Genomic DNA, 22,055 nt, shown 5'->3' on the forward strand with positions numbered 1-22,055 from the left:
TACCCACCCAGATCATCCTGCAGCCACCCCCCTGCAAGGGACAGGGGTTATTTCTGGCAGCCTTACTCAGCCACCGAGCAGGAAGGGTGGGAGGGGAGGAAGGAAGGAAAGAGCACAGCCACTGCTCAAACAACACCGGGGGGAGATATGGGCTGAGCACCAGCTATGGCACTGACCCATGGGACAGCTGAGTCACACGGCCATGTGTTCCTGCAGAGATCATCACTGGGGAGCAGTGGGCAGAGGGGACACAGGGGATGCTGTGTGCTGCCAGTGATGCACCTGTAATGCTTGGATCTAGTACCAGGACTACAGGGCAAAGTCTTCCCCTAGCAATCCGTATCATGCCTTGGTTTCATGGAACCCTATGGTTGGAAAGGAACCACAGCACCAACCTCTGCAGCTCCTTCAGTGAGACTGTCACCTTCAGGCTGTGTCCCAGCAGGAAAAGGGCAGCCAGGATGTCGGCCCACTGCACCATCTCACCCAGGGGTCCCCCCTTCAGCACCCGTGGGCTGAAGACGTCCCCTGACTCCTCCGTCAGGAAGCCAATGTGGATCAGGATCTGTAAAGAGAGGGACAACAAGCTGCTGACAGCCAAAAATGACTGGTGGTCCCTTTCCACTTCTGCAGGCTGAAATTACTCAGGGAAACCACTCAGGTGTAAGGACAAGTGGTCTATGTCCAATTAACAAAGATCCAATATTCAGTGGCTGGCTCAATCTTCGTACATGGACCATTATCTCTGTGCACACTGGGGTCTGTTCATGGTTGCAGAGCACATCTCCCTGTAGAAAGGGGCCCAGAGGGCAGCAGGAAGATGCCTCCAGCATCAGCAAGGAGGAGACATGCTGCCCCATGCCCTGCTCACTGCCAGTGCCAACCCAGGGATGGACACCTGACAACCAGGACCCAGATCCAAAGTCCTGCCCAGCTACTGAGCCACGGCCATGGCCACCACACTGATAACACAGCCCCAACCCCACAGATCTGCTGCTCCCATTTCCCCATGTCCTCATACCCACAACAACCCCACCATGCAATAGGTTCCTACATGTTTTTGGTCTCCCTGCTGTCCCTTCAACTTCTGCTCAAGGCGCTGGGTCGCCCTCAGCCACTGCTGGGCCAGGTGCCGGATCCTCTTCTTCATGAAGCTGAGGGACTCCTTGCCTGTACCCACCAGATCCAGCAATGGGGCCAGGTCATTGCGGAAAGCTGCCTGCGGGAATGGAGCACTGCTGATTGCTATCAGGCATCACAGAATCACATAACCATGAGATATCCCACTTTGGAAGGCACCCATGAGGAGCACTGAGTCCAACACAATGACTACCTGAAACCCAGCCCTAAGTCTGAGAGTTGTGCCCAATGCTCCCAAAGCTCCAACAGCTCAGGGCAATGCCTGCTGACATGGGAAGCTGCTCCATGCCCACCACTCTCTGGTGCAGAAACTTCTAACACCCAATCTGAGCACTTGTAGGAAAACTGCCAAGGACCCATTAAGAGAGGGGTGGTTTTCACTTGGATGTTTTCCAAACTGGTGCCCCTTCTGACATCCCAGGTGGGAGAGCACCCACATGTGGCATCAGGATGGGTGCTGGGGATCTGCTGGCACCACTGCCTTGAGAACACCACTGTCACAGCCCCAACCCTATTGTTATCCCATGGACCCTACCTGGGCACGGGGTGGCGGTGGGGGGGACGGTGCAGCCGTCTGGTTCCTCCAGGGCAGGGGAGGGCAGAACCACTCAACTTCACTGAGGTAGATGAGGAAGGAGCACTCGGTGCCATCCACGCCAAAAAATGCATAGCAGGGGTCAGAAGTCCACCTGGCCCTCATCCACTGCAAAGGGGCAAAGGAACACAAATGAGGCTCATCCACACTCCCAGCTCCCACATCCAAAGCTGTCCCTGAGGCGGCTCCGGGTGCAGAACAGCCACTGATTGCAGCCCCTATTCATCACCCCCCAACCAGCCTGTATTTAATTCAACAGATCTACTCGGAGACAGCTGGCTGCACCCGCTATGTAAAATGCACCAATCACCCAGACAGGAGATCGAATTATAGCCTTGGACAATTAAATTACATTCCAAATTTACTCCAGTTGTGGACAGAAAGGATGCCCAGCCCTGGGGGGTGAAGAAAATCCAGTGACCCAACGTTGCTTCAATATACCCATCAGCAACCTTTCAGGTAGAATCAGCCTGGAGCTGGAAGCAGGAGGCTGGGAAGGGAGGGGAGAGGGGAAATGCTTTTAATTAGCCCATGTAAATATGCTCTCTGACAAAGGGATCACACTGCAGGCCAAACGCCAGGCTGTGTGCAGGTGTGGGGAGCACGCTGTGTCAGCCAGGACATGCATCAGCAACGGAGGTCTTTGCCACCATAACAAGATGTGCTCCTGTGCCACGCTGAGATTATTCCCCAGACACCAGCTGTGCTCCAGATATTTAAAGAAGATATGACAGCGCTTCCTCCTCATCGTGCTTCTGTCATTAAACACAGAAAGTACTGGCAGGGAGAGGCAGCCTCACAGAGCTGGTTCTGCCACCGTGAGCTCCAACTCACCTCCACCTTCCCAGCGCAGTCAGGGTACTTGGGGTCCCTGGGCACCTCGCACTGGTCCCTCCTGCCATCCCCCACTGCAGAGAGAGAGACAACACAGGTAGTGGGTGCCAACACAAGGAGCGGATGGGGTTGGAAGAGCTGGGCACCTGAGGACAACACTCACTTTTTGCATTCATGAGGCTATTCCGGAGAATCTGGTCTACTTTTATTGCGATGTCTGAGACGTTTTGAGCTATAGCTTGGATCCTCTCCATCAAACCGGCCGCTGGCTGCAACCTGGGAAGAAAGCAGAGAGACCCTGAAAACATCCTGAAAATCCAGGCTTGCAGAGCTGGGCTGTAACACGGCAGCGCCTCGTCCAGCAGAGAGCTTCAAAGAGTTCTGACTTTAAAACGGCATAAAACAGGTTTTTTTTTTCCTGCTATTTTTTGCAGCGTGCTCATAAACAGCAATACATCTCTGCATTTCACATCGGGAACTGCTAAATATGCTGGCGAAATCTGTTTGCGTTATTTCAGACGTGCTATGCTTGAAAATCCTCCGCTGTGATTCTTGGCCTTGCAGCTCACGCAGGAAGACATGGGGAGTTAAAAAAAATAAAAGGAGAAAGAACCAAAAATTGAGCAAAAAGATGACAGAAATAGCAAGAGGCAAAGAAAGCCCTGAGAACCACAAATGATGATGCATGGATGGCCTGAAGTCCAATCCCATTGACTTTCCACACCCAAGGGTGAAAGCTTTGGGGCATGGGGAGATGACAGGGACATCAGCGGTAGAGTCCAAGCTGGCACTGAGCTCCTTGTCGTGGCCCCATAGAGCTCATGGGCACCACCCCAGTGTGGTCAAAGACCCAACATCACCAGCTCTAAAGGCTGCGTATGGCAGCTATTGAACCACCACTCACAATCAATCCTGGCTGTGTAATCAGCACCATTACCCTCCACTGCACGAGTGACAGAGCAGGGCAGAGATGCCCCATGTCAATTAAAACCTGGTATAAAAGGGCAGAGAATTCAATCCATGAGCAGGGGTGCCACACTCAACAAAGATAGACTTCTACCCCCAGTGCTCCACTTGCCATTTCCACTGCAAATGATGCCTTGATGAGCGCCGTTATCACAGCAAATAATTTCCCCTTCTGCAGTGGCTGGGTCATGGATATGGATTTTTCTTGCTGCTGCTGGGATCATTATAATACAAGGAGATGTCATAAGCAGTGAGCAGAACCAAAAGGGCTACCTTGAATACCTCTGGCACAAAAATATGTGCTGATATCAGGTCCTTCCCTCTGAAGTTTTATGCTTGTTCTCCAGCAGATCACTGAACCCGAAGGCTGCGATTTAAAGTACCTCTGTCCTCAAGGCTAAAAAAATCCTGGGTTTATGAACCGATACTGCTCCGGCTGTTGATTTAAGGTCCATTCTCCAGCAGCAAGCAGCCCACATTTTCCCACCTGGCATGGTTTATGACCATCAATACTCAACCTGCATACCTCCACTGGGAACCACATATCTTAGGCTTTTAAGAAATAATAAATGCAGAGGACACCATTGCCCCCAAGTAACTTTCAACCTTTTGCAGAGAAGAAAGCCCAGGTCTCCTACCAGCTGCTGTAACAGGAAGAATCCTTGTGAGACCCTGGCAAAACACAGGAACAGAAATGACCTGTGACAAGCTTGGCTTGTGAGCACAGCTTCAGTCTGAAAGCTCCTAAATCCCTCTTTTCTGCAGGTCTTTATCCACCAGGAAGCATCAGTCAGACCTCTGTATATGTCTGTAGGGACCAAGAAAAGGTTGGGATGGGCAGAATAGGAACAAACTCAAGAATTACTGAATTTAGAACCAACAAGGCCAACCTTCTGCTCAAACAGGACAGGGCCATTGGCTTGGTATAGATGCTCCCCATGTTTCCCCAGGACTCACAGCTGTGCAAAAGGATGCGAACAGATTTCTATCTCCACCTAGAAGTCACTCCAACCCCTGATAGGGTCTAAACCAGCTTGCAAACAGCCAGAATTTGGTGAATCCCAAAAGTCCATGTTATTGCAGGGGAGCTGGACTAGATGAGCATTAACTGTCCCTTCCAACATAAATGATTCTGGTAAAGGTTGAAGGTCTCCATCCTATCTCCAACCATGGGATCCCCCAGGGCTGAGCATTGGTAAATGCATTCACATGAGACCAGAACCTTCACTCCAAACTCAAGGCTTTCTCTGGGCTCATCCTCACAGCCAGCCTGCATCCTGCTGGTTCCCAAGATTTATCCTGGCATTTATGTCAGCCTGCCTGGCTCCCGTACGTTACAGCTGTTCCCTGAACACAAAGGCTTCAAGGCTGAGCCCTTTGATATTAAATGGGTGTTTGATCACGGCATGCAAGCAGCACTTCTAGTTCTCTGGAACAAGACATCCATGTCGCATTCAGCTTCCCACAAAGTGCAGAAGTCTTACCTAAGAGGAAATGAGAACTAAAATGATCTGGACTAAGAAAGGGAATATTTCCTTCCCTTCAGCTATTTTGGAGCTGAAATGTCCAGCACAGTTCTTGGCATCTTTCATATGTTAAAAGGCAGAAATAATTGGAGAAAGCACCCAAAGTGGGGAGCCAAGCTCCATCTCCCACCCATTACATGCTTACCACCTTCATTCCCCAAACCAGCTTTGGCCAGCATTGGAGCAGGGGGTTCCATGCTTGGGGTGAAAGCTGCACCAATGTGACAGGGCTGCAGCTTGAGCAGCGCATTTCATTGAATGCATTAATGAGACAACAAAGAGGTTAAGTAGAAGTTATGTCAACTACCATTAAAGTGATTTGTCTCCTGAGCAGAGGACAAGGAAACAAGACAGTTAACAGCAAAAGCTCAAATGCAAGAAGGTTTTCCTGGAGCTCATCAGAATCTGATGCCTTACTCCCAGTAACTAGAGAAGGACAAGGCAAGGGGCCCATTCTGCTAAATGGCAGCTAAGCAGGATGGAGAGATTGTTCACCATCCAGAAACACCACGGCAAAGCACCAGCATGGCGAAACCCAGAGCTTGTCCCCAGCCATCCCCCTGCATTGAGTCCTTTCTCTTTGCTGCTTTTTGACTGTTCCTATAGCGACAATATAAATGCCACCAAAATACACAGGGACTATGCCAGCATTGAAACTATAGTAAATTACTAAAGGTTTTCTGGAACAAATTTTTCCCTGGGAACTTAAAACCATTTACTACAGCAAATACAGTACTTTTACTCCTAACCATCAATATTGATTTCATCTTTATTATTTTCAGATTTATACTTCCCCACGTTGATTACGATTCAGATCACGCTGTGGCTTATAACGCACTGTATACAGTATTCATCTCATTCCAAAAACTGCTATTAAGACGTATCTTTCCCCACAGGCGGATCATTTGCCACATAACACAGCCAGAGGTTGAGTTTTCCTTTCCTTTTTCATACGTTAATTTGCTCCCTTTCACTTTGCCTCTTGCCCTCAGACTCAGCCTGGTTATCCCTTTACAAAGCACCATGCTATTATTGCCCTTTACAAAAAGCAGCACTAAGAAAAGACAAATCTCTTCCTATTTGTGTGTTGTCTTCATAATACAAACCCTAGGTATGTTTGTTTGCTCATCTTATATTTCTTCCGATCGCTGTTGACTTTGGAGAGAGCAATGCGGATGGAGAAGAGCAGATGTTTGGAAGGTAACACATCCACATCCCAGCACTCATAGACAGAACTTCATCAAAGGGCTTTGCTTGCTCATGACGGTGCCTGTGCTGCTATTCACCTCTTTTCAATCACAGAATCATGGGATCATTAAGGTTGGAAGGTCTTCTAAGATCATCCAGTTCAATTGCCCACTTACTGCCAATACTGCCCACACCCCTCAGTGCCACATCTCCATGGTTCCTGGGTACCTCCAGGGATGATGACTCCACCAACCCTGGGCATCTGTGCCACTGCATCACTGCTCTAACAGAGCAAACTTAAAGGTTTTGTTGCCCAAAGACATGAGACAGAACAGCAATCCTTTGCCCTTTGTGGATTCATATGAGGCAAGCAAACTGGGAATGCATTTTGGGATGGGAGAGCTCCAAAGGGACTCATGTGAAGTGAACATTGGATGTTGCAGGAGCAAAGCTGAGCTACGTCCAAGCAAACTGCAGAAAGGAAACCACACGTGTGGCCAGCCCCAGCTGTCCAAATGACAGATTGAGTAATAAATACTGGGGCATTTTACACGCTGAAGTATTTCAATTTATTTTATTTTCCATTTACGGCAGTTGATGGTGCTCACAAAAATGCATTTAAAGGGCCAGACCCTGAGCGAGCTGCAGCCCTCAAGAAGCCTCTGCCATTTCAGCAATGAATTGCACGAAAAATAAGATCTCTTGGCAAGAAAACAAGACACAGCCAGAATCACAGCCCAGCTGGGAGCAGATCGCATGTACTCCAACACATTGACCAGTTCCAGCACCACAGACCTACAACTTGCACCCGCTCCAACACAAGCAGTCAAAATCATTGATTAAGGTATTCTAAGAATGCTGTAAGATGCTGGGAGATCCTTCCCAAGCAGGATGCAGTGCTGCAGCTGTAAACCCAAGCCTTGTTTTCTTAGAATCATAGAGTCCCAGAATGGCTTGGGTCAGAAGAGACCTCAAAGACCATCCAGTTCCAACCCTCCTGCTGCAAGCAGGGCTGATAACCTCTAGACCAGGTACCTGATCAGGTCATTCAGAGCCCCATCCAATCTGGCCTTGGGCATCTCCAGGGATGGGGTACCATGACTCCCAGAGCAGAACAGAGCCCTAAGCACAGGCAGCAGTAACTCCTGTTCCTGGGAACACAAAGGGTTACAGCTCAGTCACTTCAATGTCTGTTAATCTTTACTTGACAGGGGAATAAATCAGCAACATGTGCCTCAGTGCCTGGGCTGTCTGATGCCTGCAAGCTGCTGGGAAGAACCTTCAGTGAGCATGGGAGGATTCACCATTACTCCATGGAAGCTGCCTCCAAGTCAGCACTCTAACTCTTGGATTACACTGTAATCAAAGATCCATGCTGTGGGCACCAATGGAGGATGCACCCAAATTCTACAGGCACTGAGGGCTAGCCATCCACCCAAGCACAGCTCAAAGCTGTTTGCCTTTAGTGTGTTAAGGCATCAAACTACACCTTCTGCAAAGCAACAAGGCACCCCCAAGAACTTCAGGGTGGAAAGGCCCAAAAACAGCAGAAAGCAAAGGTGTGCTGAGGATGTGGCTGCAGCAGACCTGGAGGTGCTGAGGAGATGCAAGCACAGAACTGATAAGAGAGAGGACCTGGACTGATAAGAGAGAGGACCAGATCAGATCAGCAGCGCCTGATCTGATCTGAAGCAGCTCCTTAGTGGCAGCAGTTTGGGGAGCTGGGTTGGCAGGATGCAGGAACAGCATCAGCTTGGAGTCATACTGTGAGACTTCTAATTTCCAGGGGAATATGGAGTTGTGTAACAATTATAAGAACAAATACTTGAAGTGCGTGGAATTAACTGAGCCTCGGCAGTAATTAAGTCTGAAGATTAATCAGCCATTAGTAAATAACAGCCTACACATTATCCACTACATGGGGCCAGTGGATGAGAGGGGCAGCAGGGCAGATCCCTGCCCAGGACTCCACTGCCACCTCCCACCTGGGGACAGCCCAGACCTGGGCTCCTATGAGACCCCAGCTGCATAGTCCAGCTGAGATCAGCCCCTTCATCCCTCCATAGGTTCTTTCCAGCCAGGCACCAGCGCTCTCACCACGTGCTAATATTTCCCCTGCCCAGCAAACAGCTCTCCAGGAGGCTTCCATAAGTAGTTCTCATTTCCTGCCCGCTGATGATTTATGAGGGTTGCATTCAATTAACAGCGGTATTGATTTTCCCACAGCTGACTGGCAGCCTGCTCGTGCTCGTTGGGAAATTCATCTCTTACCTTCCTGCATGGGTATGGAGAGGGAAGGGCTGGAAAAGGCACTGAGCAAAATCCAGTGGATTCTGAAGCTTGTGCCTCCTATCCCAGAGAGACAAACAAGGGGCATTCCCAAAAAAATCCTGGTCACCTCAGCTAAAGAGGATGTTGGACACCTGAGCCTATACAAAGCTGACCCTGAAGCACTGCAGGAGATGGATTTGACACATGAGTGCCTATAGATAGCGCTTATGGGACAACAAGCAAAGCTTCAGGTGACTTCAGCCATGAAAAACCCTGTAGTCACTCCCAGCTGCGTTGCTCCTGACAGCTGAGCAGCTTTCCAAGGCTGCTAATTAATTACACCTTGAGAATTTGAATTCCTCCATGCACTTTCTGGGTAGAAAGCCATCCCTGCAAGACTGATATGGGGGCACTGGGAGCACAGAACGTGCTGGGGGCTGTGCTGCTGGTTGATGATCTTGAGGTCTTTTTCCAACTCCAATTGGGATCTACGATCCCACAGATGACCTTGAGGATCTTCTCCAGCTTTAGTGATCCTACGATTCTATAGAGACTTGAGGGTCTTTTCCAACATCATGACTCCATAAAGCACAAAGGGGCTTCGGCTCATTCCTACCCAGGAGGTGCCCCCACCTTCACTGCTTTTGTGGAGGTCCAACACAGCAGAACAGCCCCTGGTAGAAGTAGGACAGATTCCACTGCTGCACAGGGGGAGTTGCAAGAGCCCAAGCTCCTGGCTGTGCTGAGCAGAGAAGGACAGGATTGTGGCAGCCGTGCTAACCAGAAGGGCTTTAAAGAATTAAATCCTTTTGAAATTATCACCCTTTAATTGTATTATCGTTCACTGACAGCTTCAAGTCGGTCACTGGAGATCAAAGGAGGGTGTTTGTAAATGCTGCCGGGACCATCAGCCCCACCACGATGCCTTCAACGCCTGCAGACACAGAAAGCAAATTCAAGCCATAACACGGGCTGGATGACAATGCAGGAAAATGTCTGTATGGTACCAATGAGTCCACGCAGCAGCTCAGCTCGATGCAGATGCTCGTGGGGCTCGGAGCATGGGATCATTTCCAAGTGGTGTTTGTAGCATGCACACAGCCTCGCTTGTTTGCGCTCGGGTTCATCTCATTGCTTTTGTCGTTTGGGTTGCTCTCAAGGGGAAATGTGTAAGGAGCAAAAGGTGATGAGCTGGAAGAAGTTGATCCTGCCAAGGAATACTCTGCTCCTGAAAATTAAGCGAGCTGTAATTTCAGCCGCTCAATGCCATCTCAGCACAGCTACAAAATCCAGAGGATGCTTCCACGCACTCCATGCTCTGCAATCCCTCTCAGGCTCAGCAGGATCAGACCCCCATGCAGCACCAAGGGCCATGATTCCCTTTGAGAAGCCCTAGAACCCCCTGGGGGTGAGCAGCTTCTCGAGGCTGCTGCCACCCAATGTGAGATTTCCCTGCAAGGCGATCGCTGCCAGCTCATCTAAATGCTTTTAAGTTCATCTCTGATGTACAGAAATTATTACAACCTGGAATTAATGGTTCTTCTAATGAGAAATTGGCCCAGAACATCACTAAATGAGAGCGAGCGCCTTCCAGTCTAGCAGCTACGTCCCTTCCTCTCCTGGATTACTGCTGGTGCATGAGGCTAACACGCAGCCTCACAACAATAAAATCCCCAGCACCTGCCATTACAGAGGCAAATTATATTTTTCAGTGGTTAAAATTACATTACTTAAAAGGCAAAGCCATGCACTCCCAGGCTTCCTGCACAGCTTTAATTCGTGTGTGCACTCAGTTTGGTGCAGTACAGCCTTTAATTACAGGCTCTCTTACTATATTTTCCATTATAGGTGCAGAAGAGGCTCATAAGAAAAGCAGTGGGGAGAAGAATGGAAATGACTGTGGGGACAGGGAGGTGCAGAAACCCTCAGTGGTGACAAGGCAGTGGGGACTGTTGCACACCCTATGGGTCACCCACAATTCCATATGAGCAAAACCAACAGCACAGGGTGGAAGATGAGGATCAGCAAGACTGGAATTTCCTGGCCCCACTCTGAGGTGTTGAGCATGGCAACCCCTCAACAAACCCCCCCAAGCTCATGATTTTGGGGACAGCCGAGGTGCATGGGGGCATCGGTGCCTCCAACTGACCTGTCCAAAGGGAAACGTGCCTCATCCCCTTTGTGGAAATCAGTGCCATTCTCCAGCCTGGCCAGGATGTCCATCCTCTTCATCAGCAGCTCCAGCATGTCGCTCATCCGCCGCAGCACCCCTCGGGACTCCAGAGCGCCCATCACTGTGGGGCACAGAGAACAAGAGGGACACGGTCACAGCCAGGCACAGCCAGGGGGACAGAGCCGGGTGCCAAAGCAGAGTCTCTGCAATGCTCAAAACTGCCCTCACCACACTCCCCAGCCCAGGGCACTGTGCTTCAGGGGCCACACGGTGCCCTGCTGTCCCCTCCAGGTTTTGTAGCCTCATATCTGCCATCATGCCCAAGGTGCAGAGCTCAGATTGAGCCCTGCTGCACCTGGATTTGGCTGCAGGCAACAGAACCTGCAGAACAAAGAATATTTGTGTGTTGCAGCTCAGCCAACTCCCAGCAGGGCAGCCTGAGGTTCCAGCCCCATTTCACACTCTGCCCCATACCTGCAGCACACAGGTTCTTGGTTTGATCTTCAACATAATGCCAGTCAGCCCAGAGCCAAGCAATGGAAAATAAAGCTCCTGTTTCATCTCAGCACCATTCATTTCATGTTAGTAATAACTTAATCAGCACATAATCCCCCAAACTTCTCTCATTTTGCTTATCTCCGCCATTCCACTCAGATAAGCTTTGCAAAGGGCAGTGCACATTGCAGTTATGAAGCAGCAGGGGACGAGCAGGCAGCATGGGGATGCATGGACACCCCATGGCATTAGGAAAGGGGCACCCCTGGGGCAGCACTATGTTCATGGCAAGAAGTCAGGGGTTTTTGCTTGAATCTTAGGATGCCTGAGGTGCTGGTCAGGCTGGGGGGACACAGGAGCCCTGTTTATCTATCCCAGTGACCAAGGGAGGGTGCAGACCCCTGGGCAGGACATGAGCTTTTCCCATTAAGAGGCAGAATTGCTAAAAGGTGCAATTTAAAGATGTTGCAGGGGATAGAAGTGGAAACTTTGATGCTGGAGCTCAATTTGCACTGGCCAAGTTCATCTCCAAACATAGCCCAGCTACAGAGCCAACAAAAATGTAACAGCTGTGAGAGGGACTTAAGCCAGAAAATGCATGAGGAACCCACAGCCATGCTGTGCTGCTGGGAAGGGGCAAGAATGGAGCCTGAAAAAGGAGTGAAGATGATTTATAGCCACCAAGCCAGGCTGCTGCCCCAGTTTGCAGCCAGACTGCATCCGTTTAATTAAGGATGCTTGTTTAGTGGTGCTGCTCGTTTGAAATTCAAATAGCTGCTCCTACAGCCCTGGCACAGAAGCAGCTCTGCCCTTTATTAAAGCACAGAACCTGGAAAAGCCCTTCTCAAGGGACACCCTCATCCCCGGGGGCTCCCCAAGGAGAATTCCCACATCCTTCCTCTACATCCCAGCGCTCCTTCTTCCACATCCCAACTCTCCTTCCCTGGCATCCTAATGCTGCTGCTGGGGAGTGGAGTTCTCCCTCCGGGCAGCACATCCCCTGCCCAAAAGCAGTGGTCCCAGTACATGTTCCCCCTACCCATGCTCTCCCCTGGCTCTCCGGGATGAAGCTGAAGCTTTTCCCCACCAGCCCCTCTCTTTTTCAGCCGCTGGCCTTTTTGTTGTTGTTGTTCCAGAAGCTTAAGGAGGATAACAAGAACAATCTGACATTTTTGGCAACGATTATTACATCTCTTGGAAAGTGTGCCTCATTAAAACCCAAAAGAAAGGAGGAAAAGTGCTGAAGAGACTCTTTTAAACACGCAGGAGCTGGGATGGATTCGTTAACCTGTGGTGGAGCACTGCGTCTGGGGGGAGCCATGCAGCTCCAGAAGGGGATCTGCAGCCTTTAAACCATGATGAAGAGCATGGGAGGAGGCAGGAGAACCCAAAACCCATCTCAGCAGCACAAACCCCTTCAAAACAAGCCTCGCAAGCGACTTTTCTCAGCAAAACAACACGCAAACAAAAGCAAAATACAAAAGGAGAAATATTCTAATTACCCCTGATAATCAGCTATGATGGGAAAGAAAACACAAGGAAAACTGCTCAACGGATTAATTGGAGTTTGCTAAAGTATGACAGCTCCTGACAGCTCTCTGAGCGGCAGGCACTCTTTAAAGGCAATCACCAAACCTGACAGAGGTTTTCATAGCGGCACTATGAAATAATGATTGCAATCAATCATATCTTACTGGATTTCATGAGACATGCTGGTAAACACAGGGAAGGGAGGAGAATTATTTATGGTGCTTCAGAAGAGCATACAGCTAAGTAATTGGAGGAAATCAGGGGAGGAAAAGAAAGCATCCCCTCAGGGCGATGGCTATTGGAAGAAGAAAGAGTTTCTCTGCAGTGGAACAGTCAACAGCCGACGTGTCAGGATGTGGATGGGAGAAAAGAAGAGTTTCTCTGCAGAACAGGCAACGTGTTGAGATGTGGTTGGGTTGGGAAACTGAGGCACATCTGAGCCCTGCTATGAAGGCATCCCCTGGCATGGAGAAAGCAATGTGACAATATATCCTTCCTGTTCATAACATGGCTGATTTGTTGTGGATTCTTTTCCTTCCTTCTCAGACATAAGTCACATCCCTGCCTGGCTGTCTCACTACAGCTGAATGCTCAGCTACAAGCAGGGAATTTGCTCAGCGATGCTGAGATATTACTTACATCCACTGAAAATACCAGCTGAATTAATTTCAATCTAAAGCATCATTTGCTCAGCTTTGCTTTCCTCCTTTAAAGGACAACTAGAGGCTACTTAAGCTCCTCAAAAGGACAAGATGGATTGCAGGAAGGAGCAGCTGCTCAGCAGAGCTCAGCCTTCAGCTTCGCACCGTCCCATAGAGACACGCTGCGGGATCTGGCCATGGTGCTGATCCTAAAGCACGAACCCACCTCACACCTCCCTTTACCCACGCTAATGATTCTGGTTCAAGCAGATTAAAAGAGCAAAGCAACTTGCCAAGAGCTCCTGCTAGCTCTGATGGGTAGACCATTACAACCACAGCACAGAAATTCTGCACTAACTGGCACCAGTTGAGACCCAGACCAGAGCCACCCCTGCTCTGCAGCTCTAGGAAGGGACATTGTCATAGAAAGGCTTAGGTTGGAAGGGAACTTAAAGATCATCCAGTCCAGCATTTAGAGAAACAGACTGTTTATCAGAGAGTGTAGAAATAGGACAAGGGGTAATAGCTTTATACTAAAGGTGGGGAGATTCAGATTACATATGAGGATGATATCGCAGCAAGGCCCTGGCACTGCTGCCCATAGAGGTTGTGGGTGCCCCATCCCTGAGGCCAGGTTGGATGCACTTTGGGGAACCTGGTCTATGTGAGGTGGCCCTGCCCATAGCAGAGGTTTGAACTGAATGGGATATAAGGATGCTTTCAGCCCAGCCATGCTGTAACCCCTACATCACCCACCCTGGCTAGTCAGCTTGAGTCATGAGTGTGGGCACACCAAGCAATCACTGCCATCTGCAAACCACTGACATCATCTAAACTATGCAGAGGAAAACATAAACCAGTTCAGCCACAGTGAAAAGCACAAGGAGCCACTCAACAGCATTCATGCCAATGACAACATTCCTGACAGCAGCTGGCAGGGAAATGCCTGCCCCATAATCAGCTAATAAGGCAGCCTTAAGTCAGTGGGGGGAAGGCTGATGAAGGAGATGATATTGGCTGGGCAGCACACAATTTACCCCCTTGGATTCATCCATCCCTTTGCCCACTGTGGTGCAATCAGCACTAACTGCACAGCACTGGGAATGCACAACCTGGCAGGGCTGAGTGCTGCCAACCGGTCACCTCTGTCCCCCAGCACGAATGTACAGTAATGTATCACTGCAGCCCAACATTACATGCATCTCTATGCTCCATATTTCTGTACAAATAAGAAAGGGCAGGAAGCTGAGCAGTACAAACATTCATAGGCAGGAGACATTGCTGCAACAGAGCTCAGAGCTGCCCCAATCACCCCCACATTTATTACCTTTTCCCCACACACACACACATCCCAAAGGACAGAGACCAGACCAGAAGTGCTGCCCCAAGAGACACACCACAGGGAAAACCAGGATGTGGAGAGCAACGTCAGACCCTGGCTTTGCAACTGGGACCCCAGTAGGGAAAGATCACATTCAGAGGCTGCTCTGCTTCCTACTGTGCTTTATATCCTCAAGTACCCACTGCTCCCAGGTGCAGGATGAATTTTGATTTTAGTGTGAAAGGGGTAATAAAAGCCCAGAGAGCCATTAACATTCCTCCCGGCCGTGGCGGGCTGTTTGCTCATCAGAGGTTGATGGAAATACCGTTTGAGTTCCTTGCAAGCGATGGAAAATCAATTAATTGATTTAATCATCTCCTGGGAGCCACTGCTGATGGAGATAACGGAGCACTTGGGCCCAGCAGGATGCTGCACCCTGACACTGCTGGGATGGGGCAGGAGAATCTGCAGTAATCCACTCAAACCATTGCTCCCACCCCATCCCAAGCAGCTGGATGTCCCCATTTCCCTATTTCCACAGCACACATCTGCCTGCCTGGAAGAGCAATTTAGTCAGAGCTATAAAGTTTTACAGCTCCACCTTAAAATCCCTTTGCAGAAGCGATGTGGGGACCTGCACCATGTACGCACTCATTGAATGGATGGGGACTGTTCCAAGGCCAAAGCACCCAGCAGGTTGTGGCCATAGGAGAACAGTACTAAGTCCCTTTGCTGCCACAGGGCATTGCCCATGGGGACACTGCATGCAGAGCATACACTTCTAACCCATCACCACTTCTGGTGCGTGCAGCAGCACAGCCAGCAGCACCCACACCCACCAGCACCAGTTTAAACAATAACTAATGAAGCCTCCACACACTCAGCAGCAACAGCAGCATAAGTGATTCCTGTTGCCTCATGGAGCTGCTTCAAAGAACCCCTGGAGCATCTGAGCATCTGTTGGGAGCAGCAGGGAGCAGGGCTGGTGGGACACAAAGCCCAGGCAGAAAAACAAAGCTGAAGGGACTTGCAGGACCCGCTGGGGACACGTATCATGTAGCAGCCTTGATGCCAACAGCACCCACCATGGGGAGCTGGGCAGCCACAGCCACGCTGCTCTGAGGGATGTCAGATGGCAAAGCCTCCTTCTGCCTTTCGAGGGAGCTCTGCATAAGGAACATCTGAAAGCAGGTCACGGCGCTGTGACAGTCGTGTTGTCCCCAACACCCGGCGCTGCCTGGGCGAGACACTGGTGCTTTAACAGCACATCCTGACAAGGTGCTTACAGCCACGGCGCTGCTCAGCAAACAGCATCAACAACATCCAACAAAACGAAAGCAGCCCTGCAGAGATCACAGCTCGCTTGGAATGGAGCTAGCAGTAATTACAGCCAGGTCTGCACAGCTGAACCTTCCCAGCTCTGTCCCACGCTCTGAGATGTGCCCTATCATTGCTATGGGGTTACACAAGGCTTTGCAACTGGCTCTCCTGCTGTCTTCAGCATGCATTAAGGCAATGAGATGGGTACATAACTTACATGGCTTCTTGAGGGCAAAGGGAGCATGAGCCCCCCGAAACACACAGCGATGTGTAACATCCCCAGAGCAGCCCAGGCACTCACTCCCTGAGTGCTCTCCAGCCAGAGACCTGGAGAGGTTGCATACAACGATCTGGCAAAGCCACTTTGGGGTATTTTGCTGATGCCAAGCGAAATGCACTTCAGCCTGAAAGGGTGAGAGCAGAAGTTACCCTTTCCAAGACAGAGCCACAACACAACAGACGGCAGGATGCCAGGACAGACACATTTGTGTTTTCCTACCTCTCCACAGAGCTGAGCCGTCCCCTCCTGGCTGTCCTCCCCCACCACAACCATATGCAGAGGGTCAGGGCCATGCATAGAGCTTCCCCTCCTCCACCCCCCGCAAGCACAGCCAACTGCAGGGCAGCACAGCGCAGGTATTCCAGCTCTCTCTGATCATTAGTGATGCTGAGCTTGACCTTTCTGCATCTGCCGTGAGAACAAACGACACTATCTGGACACACTAACCCAGCTGGGATGCACCGCAGCAGACGGAAAGCCAGCAGAAGTGGGAGTGAGAGCAAAGGGCCCCTCTGAGGGGAGTGTGTTGGCTCTCACATTTCCCTTTGGCCTCTTTGCTCTGCTCCTCAGGGAGCCATTGATGCCACTGAACTAACACGAGATCCCGGCGTTTCGTGGTGCTGTGACTCTGGAACAGCAAAGATGCCCTATAAAACCCCGAACAACCTTCAGCATTACCTTCTGCAGCTCAGCTCCAGCTCCTCTCCATTAGAATCCCTCCTCCCAAGAGAGAGGAACTACAAACACAGAAGGACTTGGCTGTGCTGTGCAGACCCAGACAGCCCTCCTCTCCACTTCTGCACTCATCAGTGGACAAAATTGCTTTAAGCAGGTGAGACACTGAGAATCAGAGCAAGGAACAGCTCCACAGGAAAGGCACGGCACAACACAGCAAGAATTGCTCTGGGGAGAGCAGGGCAGGATTTCTGCCAGGTGATGGTCAGTGCCACTTCCAGCTCAATCTGTGTCGGCTGCAGGACTTCTCCTGAGCCCTTTGCCCCAGTGTAACAAACCAGAGCCATCTGGTAGCCCAGGACTGTAGCACTTCCATATACCTGTGTGCATTACAAACCCACTCAGCATCCCACCTGGGTCCCTACCCTGCAGCCCCCAGGAAATCAGACCCCCAAACATCTCTCTCCAACCTGGGATGGAGCAGCAGCATTGCAGTGATGCTCTCTGTTTCCTGCTCCCCATTAAAGATTTCAGTGCTTTTCCAAGACAATTACCCTGCCCCAAAACAGCCCTAAAACAAATCACGTTTGGGAGGAATGAAAACACTTTAAATGTAAAAGAGGAGGTGTGGTGAGGGCACAGACAGCTGAACCTCTCAAGTGTAGGTCTGCTCCCAATGCATCTCCCACACAGGAGACGCCTTTTGCCAATGCAGATCTTTGCTTGTTGAACAAATTCTCCTGGTGACCGTATCAAAACAAAGGAACCTCTGTCTGTGTTTATTTGGCAGCAGGATTAGGAGAAAATACCACACATTCCTCGAGGTTTTTATTTATCTTTAAGACGCAAAAGCCTCCGCTGCATCAAATCACTGAGCAAAGAACCCATCTGAGCAGCGATTTCTGGCACACACACACAGAGATTGGGCTGGAGAGAGTCTCCTAGGAGGAGATTCACATATAAAAATGAAATTAAAAACGGGATTAACTTCCAGGCTGTGACATTATCCATTTCTCCTTTTCATGCTCCTGCCTTCTATCCATCTTCATTTTGGTTTTGATTGGCTGCCCGCTCAGCTCAGATGCTGAGAAAGCTCTGGGCAAGGCTGTGGCATTTCCATAAGCTCTCCTCAAAGCACAGTTTGGGTAAATGCACATGAGCCAAAAGCTGAGTTGGGATCGCAGCACCCAAGGGGTCAGGGGAAGCAAGAATAGCCCTGGTGTGGCTTTGAAACCAGCACTGCAATGAACGGTCACTGCTTATCCACAGCCAACAGTTCTCCCATGTGAACTACCTGGAGGTGCTGGGCAGGCCGACACCACAGCACTGTCAGCCCCGTGTACACCTGGTGGGATGCATTAAGTGAGGACACAGCAGCTGCAAGGCAAGGAGGTCTGCAGGGAGAACCCCATGAGCAGAGCCTCGCTGGCCCCAAACTGCACCTGCTGCATTAGTGAGGCAGCTCACACCCAGAGCAGATGGGAAAGGACGCTGCCAGCTTGCACTGCAAAATTAATTAGTTAATAATGAATGATGCTCAAAGGGAGCCATTAAACCCAATGCATCAATGAGCCCCTTGCTCAGACAGCACGCAGAGGACCTTGCATGCTCAGACCCTGCCCCACAACACACACATCTGAGCACGCACCCAGCGATGCTTCTGCACCCAGCAGTCCTGAGCCCATAGGGCTCCATGTAAATGCTGGCCCTCTTCCCTCAATTACCGACATTAGCAGCTAATCAGCCCAGCCAAATTAACCTGCTCCTTTGAGCTAGTCTTCAGACCAGCATTGTGCACTTAACAGCAACGATAACAACCAGTGATATTTCTTGGGTTTCCTTGGGATCCATAACACATGTTAATTAAATGCCCGTTTGTTATTCAAATTGATCCACTGAGATGTCACGGCGCTAAGAAGCAGCCAACCCATCCGTGTGCCCCTCACCCCCATCCTACAGGCGCTCAGTGCTCCCCTGGCACAGCTCAGAGTCTCTCCATGGGGCCTGGAGGGAATCAAGTTCTGCACCCCAAGCAGAGCACGGCCAGAACCTCCAACCCAGGCACCAGCCTGTGCTTTACACGGACCTTTCCCACCTCACAGGGCTCCAATCCCCATTTTTCCCTGTGGCATTGATGAGGTTGGCCAATGTGCACCATCCCTCCAGGTTTCTCAATCCCTACATAGGACGAACCCTCCTGTCCCAGATGCTGTGTTAGATAAGGAGCAGACCAAATCTTTCCAAACAAGTGACACAGCAGCCAAATCTGCAGCAATTCAACTGGAAGCAATAAATCATTCTGAGAATCCATCCAATGGACTAAAGAAATGGATTTACTCTGAATTTCTGAGCTTCCTAACACAGCAGTACCTGCCTTAAGCAGTGCTACAAACCAGAGGCGCTTCAGAAATTAGGAAAAGAAATGAAATCCAGCCCCAGGACTGTGCTGCTGAATGCAAAGACACCAAGGGCAGGAGGCAGCAGACTCAGATTTGGGTTAAATAGGTGACTAGAATAAGGATAGAAAAAGTTATCCCACCAGAAAAGGGGACAGTGGCCTTTCACTGTCATTTTGCCCCAGCTTCATGGAATCCTTTAGGGTGAACCCGGGGACTCTGGCAGGTTTCTGGGAACCTTGGCTGCTGCTGACATCGCAGTCTGTGCCATGCTCAGCTCTGCAGCAGTATATCCCCCTGGGCTGGGACATTCTGCATCCCCAGCTTGGCCAGACAACGGGTGGGCTGTGAGGCCATGGAGAGGTTCTTACCTTCAGTTCGGATGGTGAAGGGTGAATCCCCGAGGCGCTTGGCCGAGAACTGCCCTCCCAGCGACGTCATTAAGAAGCACAGAGTGAAAAATCCAATGCCCAGCACAAATATCCTGCAGGGAAGAAAGCAAAGCCGTAAGGAGGGGGTGAGGAGCTGCCTCTTGCCTCCAACCATGGCCTTATTGAATGGGAGGAGCCCCAAGATGCTCCTACCCAACCCCCGGCAGCAAAATGGTGTGTTTGAGCCCAAAACACCTTCTGAAGTCACTGTGACCCTCTAGCAGGGTCTGGGTAGGAAAGCTCAGCCAAAGCAGCTGCAGGAACCACTCAGCAAACAAAACTCATTTTCCTTCTGAGAGAGCCCAGGGAAAAGCAAGACCTTGTACCTTCCCTTTCTCCCACAGGAGCTAAAAGAAAAAACAACCTACAGCATAAAACCAATAACAATGATAAAAAAGGAAAACAACTCCTTTTTGTTTCCCCCATAACCAGGCTGCTGGTGTTTCTACTGTGTCCAGATTTGGGGATGAGCGTTCAAGGAGAATATATGCTGTGCTCAGGGCCAGCATGTTTCAAGGTAACAACATCATCTGCAGGGCATAAGAGTGGCACAGAACCCAGCACTGCCACCCAGCACCGTGTCCATCTTTGGAGGTAACATAACTTGCCTTACAGTATTCACCTACTGACCCTTGTGGAGTAGCCCCATGCAGTGTGTGGCATTGCTGGTCCCTGCCCCATGGCCATGGGGAGCAGAGGTTGTGGTGCCCCCAGCAGTGCTTCCAGTCCCCTTTGGAGACCCACAGGCAGAGCTGATCCCTCCAAGAAAGGTAGAACTGCCTAAAATACCTCTATAGACGCTGCAGAAACCTCCTGTTTGGGTGGCTCCTTAAATCCTCACAGCTGATCCCACTCTCCATTCTCACCCTGTTGACACTATCTTCATCATTACCCAAGACCTTAATTGTGCATTTTAATCTTCATGGTTATAACCTGGCAAGGAGTGTTAGTTTAACTCTGGGAAGAAAGAGAGACTGGGAGATCCCCATTCCAGCATCTTATTAGGAGACAAAATCTGCTTGATTTTGATTGGATTACAGAGACACCGGGGGGAGATGCAAGAAGGATCCGATCCTAATTGAATTAAGGTTCCCAGTGCAGAAGCAGACCCAGCCCAGCATTTCTACCTTAAAGGGTAGAAATTCCTCTGTCCAGACAATGAACGCCATGAAGGAGATATAAACGAGGTTCAGATCTTCCATATTGCCCAATGGATGGGCTGGGACTTCAGTTCCCCAAATTAAGTCTCATTTGCTGAATGCCACAGTGCTCCAATGACCAAATAGCATCTATCCCACATGCTGCCTTTGCCTGCTGCCAACATCACCTCCAATTCATCACCACCGTGCTCCAACCGTGTGAGTTCTGCTGCCAGGTCCCTCTGCACACCCATGAGAAATCCATGCCCAAATCCAGCTCTGCCCCAAAGCAAACAGCTGCTGCTGCTGAGACCAAAGTGAGAGCCATCCCTAAGCAGCCCCACAGCCTGCTCACACCCTGGCTTGCTCTCTCCCCCTTCCCACTTGCTGCAGGCACTTTCACAGCTCGGGGTTGTTTGCATCACTTTGCTAAGTGTGACTGGAGTGTGATTTACGACTGTTTTGGTGCAAAGGGTCAGGTTTCCTCCTCGCTGTTTGCTGATGGCATCGCTGCCAGGAACCCACACTGAGCAGGGGACACACTACGGGTCTCTGCTGAGCACCCGAATGGAAGGACCTGCCCCAGTTGCCACCATGGCAGTACATCTTACTGGGCTGCACTGGTTGGAGAGCACAAAACAGCCCATGGATTGCAGGTGGGACCATGCAGGTGCTGTGCTCTGCACACCAGTGTTCCTGCCCCGGGATCCATGCCCACAGCGCTGGGTATATGGGGGCAGGGATTCTCAGCCGATCCCTTCGACTTGGGGACTTCAGACTCACCTGGGAATGCAAACAGCCGCTACTAAAGGGCTGCACGTGTCCTTCCCACCTCCTATGGCTGCACATTCACAGCCCAGAAAGCTCTGCCCCTCTCCCGAGCTCAGAGCCATGCGGACCCCCACTCCCTCGCCATGACCTTGGCCACGTCCCATCGGTTCCCCAGGGTGCTGCCGTGGAATCCAGCCCCGAGAAGGGCTGTGGGCAGCCGGTGAGGAGCCGTTCATCTCCAATAGCGAACACAAGCAAACGGCACAAGCACGGCTCCATCCCCACAACCTGCTGCGGGGGCCGAATAAAAAGGCAGCGGTCAGATCTCTCTGCCGATCCCGGGCTCAACCCGCACCACATTGT

At 50.6% G+C, this 22,055-nt stretch overlaps 1 protein-coding gene across 3 annotated transcripts in view; it reads right to left on the reverse strand.

Moving 5' to 3' along the window:
* The window catches only part of MGAT5B (alpha-1,6-mannosylglycoprotein 6-beta-N-acetylglucosaminyltransferase B), a 37,702-nt gene that overhangs the window by 14,699 nt on the left and 948 nt on the right, over positions 1 to 22,055 (reverse strand). For all 3 annotated transcript variants that reach the window (XM_032448269.2, XM_015879800.3, XM_015879799.3), the window contains exons 2-8: positions 19,723 to 19,835; positions 10,670 to 10,814; positions 2,733 to 2,845; positions 2,570 to 2,643; positions 1,676 to 1,843; positions 1,055 to 1,219; positions 396 to 565 (exon numbers count right to left, since the gene is read on the reverse strand). In XM_032448269.2, the coding sequence (XP_032304160.1) occupies positions 396 to 565; positions 1,055 to 1,219; positions 1,676 to 1,843; positions 2,570 to 2,643; positions 2,733 to 2,845; positions 10,670 to 10,814; positions 19,723 to 19,835 (948 nt within the window). The remainder of the gene's footprint in view (positions 1 to 395; positions 566 to 1,054; positions 1,220 to 1,675; positions 1,844 to 2,569; positions 2,644 to 2,732; positions 2,846 to 10,669; positions 10,815 to 19,722; positions 19,836 to 22,055) is intronic.

Source organism: Coturnix japonica, chromosome 23 (genome assembly GCF_054131305.1).
Source record: "Coturnix japonica strain WE chromosome 23, WE-NBRP24, whole genome shotgun sequence".
Taxonomy (NCBI): Eukaryota; Metazoa; Chordata; class Aves; order Galliformes; family Phasianidae; genus Coturnix; species Coturnix japonica.